At 35.3% G+C, this 7,931-nt stretch overlaps 2 protein-coding genes across 6 annotated transcripts; both read right to left on the bottom strand.

The window, feature by feature from the left end:
• Positions 1-200: 200 nt before the first annotated feature.
• On the bottom strand, positions 201-1,904 carry LOC112734687 (uncharacterized). Its single transcript, XM_025784118.3, has 4 exons — positions 1,411-1,904; positions 1,108-1,319; positions 961-1,027; positions 201-857 (listed from the first exon to the last, which is right to left on the bottom strand). The coding sequence occupies exons 1-4, from the start codon at positions 1,508-1,510 to the stop codon at positions 364-366; spliced, it is 873 nt and encodes a 290-aa protein (XP_025639903.1). The 5' UTR covers positions 1,511-1,904; the 3' UTR covers positions 201-363.
• A 2,461-nt stretch (positions 1,905-4,365) lies between these two features.
• LOC112734684 (histone-lysine N-methyltransferase ASHR2) lies at positions 4,366-7,688 on the bottom strand. Of its 5 annotated transcripts, none has more exons than XM_025784115.3 (4): positions 7,586-7,688; positions 7,287-7,342; positions 5,447-6,805; positions 4,366-4,614 (listed from the first exon to the last, which is right to left on the bottom strand). In XM_025784115.3, exon 3 carries the CDS (start codon positions 6,697-6,699, stop codon positions 5,467-5,469), a length of 1,233 nt encoding a protein of 410 aa, XP_025639900.1. In that variant the 5' UTR covers positions 6,700-6,805; positions 7,287-7,342; positions 7,586-7,688; the 3' UTR covers positions 4,366-4,614; positions 5,447-5,466. The 5 variants fall into 5 exon arrangements, with proteins under 5 accessions (XP_025639900.1, XP_072085013.1, XP_072085010.1 ...); XM_072228912.1 differs by having other exon boundaries at positions 5,447-6,990; positions 7,586-7,661; XM_072228909.1 differs by having other exon boundaries at positions 7,529-7,625.
• Positions 7,689-7,931: the final 243 nt, after the last annotated feature.

The following is a 7,931-nucleotide window of genomic DNA, read 5'->3' as shown; positions in this document are numbered from 1 at the left end:
TGCCGTGCCATAACTAATGGTGTGTCCTTGTCCAACACATAAAGTCCTTAACACAAGAGTGCCAAAAACACCTCTAACTCTATTTCTATGTATGTGCTTTACCATGTGTTGCTGTTCTGATCTTCTTCTTTCTTTCTTTTAGCCACAGACAAACACTCAAATCAGTTAACTCATCTTCAAATAATGTTGGGACCTCAATCTCAGACAACAACAGCATAGGATAGCAGCTTTATATATTAACACATACAAATACAATGCAAGCTAAGCAACCATGACATGATATTATATTATATATGATACAAATGGATACTACTTTAATTTACAATTGAATTATTTGAAGCTAAGGTGGTACTAACTATAGTATCAGCCTTTGGTTCTGATAATGGTGATGGTGCCTCTTCTTCCAAGAGTGTGGATTCTGGTAAGGGCCACCACAGCTTTCCCTGAAAGGCCTGGGCTACCTTGAACCGCAGACACGCATGGCCGACATGCATAGTCTCCAACTGGGTGCCTCACTGGTCTTGTTGGCGCCATTAGTATCTTCTCGTTTATGTCATTCAGTGTCACATCTCCTTCTCTTCCTCCTGGCTTCACCATTGCAAATGGATACACCACTTTTCTTCTACTACTTCTTGACTCCTTCATCTCCTCCTCCTTCTTCTTGTTTCTCATCACCACTTCTTCATCATTCTTGGTAACAAGTTCTAGTTTGGAAGATGAGGATGCATTAGGAGATTCTTCTTCAGAGCCTGATAATATGGTATTAGTAGTTGTTGTTGTTGTTGTCTCTTCTTCTACAAGAATCTTTGCTTCCTCTCTCATTATTCTGCTCCAAAATGTGCTTATTATGTCCTCATCTAATTAATAATCAGAAAAAAGTATATAATTATATTAGTATTATTAGTGCTCTTTTATTTGTGATCTTTGCAATAATATGATAAACATTGTAGCATGCAGTACCTGAAAGTCCAAAAATGCTTTCTATATTCTGGTTCATGCAGTATGTGGGGTTCAAGTTCCACAAGCTCTGACGAACAAGAAGAATAATATATAAGAAGAGATCATATAATTATTGAAACTGATAATCAAGATGAAAATATAATATACCTTTTCAAGATCAGTACTACTAGTCTTGGAATATTGTTGATCATGATGATTGTCAGCATTTGGCAGCAAGCGCCTACGTTTGGAACAATCTCCGAATTCAAGCAAAGCATCTTGAAGATACCCTGTTGAGAAATGATCAGCAGAAGAATCCTGAGTAGCAGTTGAGAATGATGGTTCACTACTACTCCCATATTCATACATTGCTGGCATCACTGCATGTTCAACAATAATAATCATTGCAATTACACACCAAGGAATATAAATAATAATAATAATAATGAAGAAAGAAAGAAAGAAAAGTACTTAAAGAGAATTTGTCCGCGTTGATAACTCCAAGGTTAAGGTTGTGATAATCCAAACTACTACTACCAAGGAGAAGGGAAGAATAATGAAGATCATTCATGGTTTTGTAGTGTGTGTGAGTGTATGTTAGTTGTTGTTGTTGCCTAGTCACAACAAAATGATGGGAAATAATGGGTCTATTTATGTACAAGTTTGTGGAAGAATTGAAGAGAAACACTATGCTACTATGTGTGTGTATGTGTGAGTCAGTCAACGCAGGCTAACAAGGAAAAAGTGGATATATGTTTCTTGGGATTCTCAAAATGTGTCCACTTTAGGATTTTGGTTTGAAATAATTTCATTTTTATTTTATGTGTGGGGGACTAAATAATTGCAAAGGTTATCATATTGTGTGTTGCATTGCTTGCTTCTCTGCTCTTAAATTAAAAGACATGCCCCCAAACCCATAGGGACATAATTCAAATTTCAGCTTTTTCTTTTTGTGTTTTTCTTCCTGGACCCTCTGCCTCTCACCTATGGTTACCAGCCGTTCCTCTTTTTTCAACTTTTTTCTTTTCTTCCTTTATTTTTCTTTTTCTTTTAAAACACGGTGAAAACTCATGAGCAGTCGACTTCACGTGAAGTTGATAATTGATAGTCGTTAGATGATTTAACTGATTTGACTAAATTTTTATTTAGTAATTCTCAACTACCAACTTCACGTGAAGTCGACTGCATCTGAGTTTTCACCTTAAAATATTTAAATATCTTATTTAAAAAAAAAATTCAAATGCAATTAATTTTATATAAAATTGATAATTAAAAATTGTTAAATAATAATTTAATCAAATTTATCAAATTATTTAACTATTTTCGAATATTAATTTCAGATAAAATTAACCGTAACTGAATTTCTACCGAATTAAATATACTAAATTTAGTTATAGTATCTGGATCATTAAATAATACACACAATATTTTTACGTGAACACGATATATAATTTGATATAATTTAATTGAATTACGAATATCTTAAAATATACAAATCATATACTTTGACTATAAAAGATTGTGAGTTGGAATTTGAATGTCTAGCATTCTTTTATTTTTCATTTTTTGCCCTTTTCTTACACAATCTTTCGTCTATTGTGGGGGGTCGTATCAGTCATATCTTCTGCCACCACTTGGAAAATAGTCTTGGTGGGTGATACATATAACAAAATGGGGACCCACCAGGATGGCATGCTGGAGAGGGGGCCCATGTATTAAAAAAAAAAGGGAGTAGAAGAAGAAGGAAGAAATCATGGGTTTGGTGTTGTGGACCAACTTTTTGATCCTAGGGTTTGAATGGCCTCAATTATATGTCGAATTTTGTTTGTCACAGACATTGTAGTTTGTGTGGATATTGATTGTTCTACACAAAATATCAAACGGCAACCAAAGTCTCTATCTCTGTGTGTCAAATTTGATTGAACTCCGGACACAATTTTCCGATAATATATTACCTAACGTAGCATCAATTATATTTGTTTCTACACCTTCATGTATGCGTATAAATAAGCAAGCTACAGCAAACCACTTTAAGAGCAGTCTAAAAATGAGATATTTTGATAATATATATAAGATTTTATATTTAATATTTAGTATTGTCAATGTGCCAAAAGCAAGCTACAATATTTAAAAAAAAAGGAAAAAATAAAGAAAAGAAGAAATCATCTTAGTCCATGAACATTAGAAGTTAGAAATTCAGGTGCAGTTAATTTCATATAAAATTGATAGCTAAGACTTAAGAGCTATTACATAATAATTTAATTAAATTTGTCAAATTATTTAAGGACTTTCAACTATCAATTTTCTATGTATGAAATTAATTGTACTTGAATTTTTAATGTCTGAGACAGTGCAAAGATAAAAGAAATTTGAATCCATTTGCACAAAAAAGTTCATTTTCCATTTAAATTCCCAGCAACAAATTTTCTGAGTACTATAACAACTTGAATATCAGATGAATTGGGGGAAACAATTATGATGCCAAAAAAATTAAATTTAATACTTAGGCTGAGGCATGAATGGGAATTGGAGATTTAGATGATACTAGAATCCAAGGAGTTGAATCAAAACTTAAGGATTGCACGGACTATTTAATTGCTTACCATTCAAAAGGGGTAAAAAAAGGGGACAAAACAATGATTTTTATTTTTTTCTTTCGGGTGTCGACAAAACAATGATTTCTTTCTACCAATTTGTTTCCCTTTTTTTTTTTAAATAAACTAGTCTCTTCGTATGTAACCAAGAAAAGGGAAAAACCAAGACTAAATAGCATATAACCAATTTGGATTGGTCAAGGGATCAGTCCTTTCATCCATTTAAGCAAGTGTCTGAACCCCTCAAAAGATAAATTGGATTCTATCTAGAGCTTTGACGAGAACGCCATGAAATCAGTTTTTGAAAACCCTATTTTTAAAAATTAACACATTCAAACAACAAATGCATAAACCTTATATATAATTTATAGATAATTTTCTTATTTTCTAAGGAAATCGTGGCCTATTACGGATAGAGATAGCAGGTTAAGTGACCTAACTGAGATGTGATTTCAAATATTTGATTAATGTCTCTCCAACTAACATTATATTTAATCTTACATGCTTTATGTATTATTGGACAAAAATTACTCAAATTTTCGTCAATAAGATTCAGATACAAGAAATTCAATTAGTACCAAAAAATGAAAATAAAATAAAAATCTCATATGCTTTACATTAACATAGAACGGCTATATTGAGATTAATTCAAGCCAACAATCAATCTGCATGTGAGACCATAGGAGTTGGTGGATTTCCTTGTTGGTAGGAATTAATAATGAGAATAATGTGATTCCCTACTTTCAGATTTTAAAAAAAAAAAAGAGGTGATTTCTCTTGCATGAATTATATTTTGGGTTTGATCTGGCTTCATTTTTCTCATGGAAAAGACTTATTATCAAAAAAGCATATTTAAAAAAGAGAGGTGCTAGTAGTATGTTTCTGGCAAATTTAAAGCAGATTTAAAATAAAGCAACAAGCTACAGCTTCAGACACACGATTACAATCTTAAAAACAGCCCAAAGAACTGTCATTGGTTCCTGAGTTGTGAGCATTAATCTCCGTTTGTACAGAGTGTAATTTGAGCAAAAATCTAGCAGAGGTAGATTGTAGAAGTCCCTCAATCCACATGAAACAATGCCTACAATGACATAATCTAGTGAATAACGCCATACTCAAATAAGACAGTGTCGAATGTATAATTGGATGGAAGAAACTAATGGAATATATCAAATTCAAATAGGAATGTTGAATGTGAGAACACTAATAATAGTAATAAAGAATTAATAGAATGCTTCAACTGGGCAACAAGCAATACTTTTCAAATTTCCAAGTATAATGACACAAGAAAAGGGTTGGTAGGCGTGATGAATAAGTTACCTTCCAAAAGGGGGTTTGATAAAAAGTAGACATTTTATTTCAAAAATAAAAAAAGGGAAAGGAAATGAAAACTTTCAATTTGAACTGAATACTGACTAGTGACTAAACTCTCACTAAGGCAACTCTTAAACAAAAGGGTTTCAAATTTTTCATAAGTCATGAAATCCAATTCTAGATTTGTTAATGGTTATTAAGCTTTACATTCTTATATATAAGTTACAACATCTTTCACTAGAGACACAACTTGAGTGAGACTAAAGAGTTATAAATTGGCAGTAATTTATTAAGACATACTTTATTAAACCAAAAAGAATTGTATATCCGTCTAAATTGTTGATAGCAAAAAAATTGTGGAGGAAAAAGGATTTTCAGTCTCAATACTCGTTTTGCCAGAAAGAACAGGCTGAGTCTCGGTTACATATATGAAGACTGAGATAACCAATGCGACAAAAGGTCCATAGAGAAGGTTTTTAGGATTTATAAGCAAGATAATACATACTTGGAAAATGCGAGGCACTGAGATCAATGAACACATCACAAAAGGGGAATTTAAAATAAATAAATAAATAAATTATGGAATGTAGGATACTTACAACAGTAGGAACCTGGTGACTCAGTCCTCCATGGGAGCTTCATCTTGCTCATCATCACTTTTCAATTTGCCACAGACATTACATTCCATGACATTAGATGGACTATCAACTTGTGGGGGTAGAGGAGCCAAAGTTCCCCCGCAATTTGGTCTATCACACATGTACCTTAAAAAGAAATATGCGTGTGGGAAATCATTATTATTGTCTGTATCTGACGCTGCCATGTTTTCATATTGGTCCTCCTCATCCATAACCTCTTCTCCATCCTCTGCATTATCTTCTTCGATAGTGTCATCATTATCTGACCAATTTGATTCGACATTACACCGATCACAATTACAGGTGAAGCCATAGTCTTCCATCAATCTCTTCTGCCTGCTAGCATAGTTTTCATTGACAGGGAAATAGCTCAAACAGATCTCCCTGCCTTGAGGAACATCATGAATCATCCTAACAATAATGTCAGTATTATTACTGCCATCTGGTGGATTACTATCCACATAATCAAATCTGCAGGCATTGGGAAGGCAATCGTGGTTAAAAAAGGAGGCATAGGGGTATATACCATAAGCTCTAACAGACCTCTGGCCATCATCAACAGAAACAGGCTGCATTAAGCCAAAGGCATTGTGCTTGTCCTTGGCCAGAAGCGCAGAGGTGAGTTCCAAAGAAAATACATTCTGAAGACCAATGGGAGCAATTGAGCAGAGGGATGAAATAAGAGGGTGTAGGAATTGAGCTGCAGAAATTGTAGCGTCATCAGGAGAACCATGAAGAGAAAGCAAGATTTGAAAGTCTGAGGGGGAGATATTGGCAAGATTGTACGCAGCAATGAGAAATTGAGCCTGGACTTGAAGCTCAAGGGGATGTCCAAGAAGAGGAGAGTTGGCTTGGAAGTGAGACAATGCTTGACATACCCAAGAAGAATGAGATGAATTCAATGCCTTTGAGAGACAATTAGAGCTGCAAAAACGATAATGTCTACATGAAGGGCACAAAACTGCGGAAGATGAAGAATCGCCCTGTAAAGAGGATGGTAAGGTTCTAAAGCAGTGATCACAGAAGGAGGAGGCTAGGGTAGAGGAGGACGAAGATAAAGACTGCGGGATCAATGGCAAAGCAGAATAGAGCAGGATAGGAGAATCTCTAAGGACAATTTGGCCGGCTTTAAGAGGTTGTGATGCAACCATTCCCCTCCCTCTTCCTTGTATCTCCTCCACCTTCAAAAGGGAACTTGGAGCAGCCACAGACATTTGCAAGTAATTTTGATTTCTGATTTCCAAATTAGATTAGGTAAGCTACGGGAGGCTACACCGTTTTTATTCCCCGTTCTTTGTGTGTTCCGAGAAGTCAAAGTATCTGCAAGGCAAGAAACAAAGGTGGCATGGATTTCATCGTGAGTTATCCTACATATGAAATCACTATGCCTGTTCATATTTAGACGAGTAAATACCCCCCCCCCCCTTCTCCCTCCTCCTCCTCTTGTTTTCCTTTCGCCAATGAAGTGCAAAGAAGTCCACACCAACACAATTTGAACCAGGAAACTAAAATTCCAGAAATCATAACTGAATCAGTTAAATGTTTTAATTTACTCAAATATTCTTCTACTGATGATACCCTTGCAAGTAAAATAAACGAATAAAATTAACTGGTTTCTGATTCAGGTATACTGTTGTTCAAGAGTAACGTAAACATCATAAGAATTTAGTAGTTCATTTTTAACTGAGAGTGACCCAGAAAGAAACTAATGTTGAGCTTAGGGCTTAGCACAAGCATATCCAGAGAACATGTAAAAAACAAAGCAAGTCTTCTTTTTTTCATTCTTTTAAAAAAAATTTACCCTGATGGTCCAGTTCAGCTCAGGAGATGATAGCATCCATAGACGAGGTTGCTTTTCTGCCACAAAGAGAACAGAATGATTTCCTACACGAGTCACTCTGTATATACCCTAAGCTCAAGCATATAAAGTGATTTCTCCATCAACATAATTAAGACTATGTCCTTCTTTCTTCCTAAGCATGGCACTGGTAATATTGCGAAAAAGAAAGTGGAGGTGAGTGTGAAATGTGAATACGTGCTTACATTTCTGTTACCCAAATCATCAAACACTTGGCATGCGGTATTAAACATTGGACTCACCTTGCACAACAAGAACAAGTTGCAGTTGCCAACCCCCCCTTCCCTGCAATCGCGCATTTCCCGGCAGGGTTTTGCTACATTCCTTCATTACTACTGCTATAAAGGCCCAGTAAATTATGGGCCAGACGCTTTCCATTTAGGCCCATATACCCTAGTAGCAACAAAATTTGGGCCTAAACAAAATATAAGCCCAAGATCCGATAGCAAGGAAACAAACATAACCACCACCGCCATCAGTGCCAGTGGCAAAAGGAAAAAGCAACCAGAAGCATAAGCAGAACCCTAAGTCCTAACCCTAACAGAGGAAGAGGTCGCCAGAAGCGAAAAACAGTTACAGAAACTCACA

Source organism: Arachis hypogaea, chromosome 3 (genome assembly GCF_003086295.3).
Source record: "Arachis hypogaea cultivar Tifrunner chromosome 3, arahy.Tifrunner.gnm2.J5K5, whole genome shotgun sequence".
Classification (NCBI taxonomy): Eukaryota; Viridiplantae; Streptophyta; class Magnoliopsida; order Fabales; family Fabaceae; genus Arachis; species Arachis hypogaea.
This window is presented reverse-complemented; position numbering and strand designations above follow the sequence as displayed.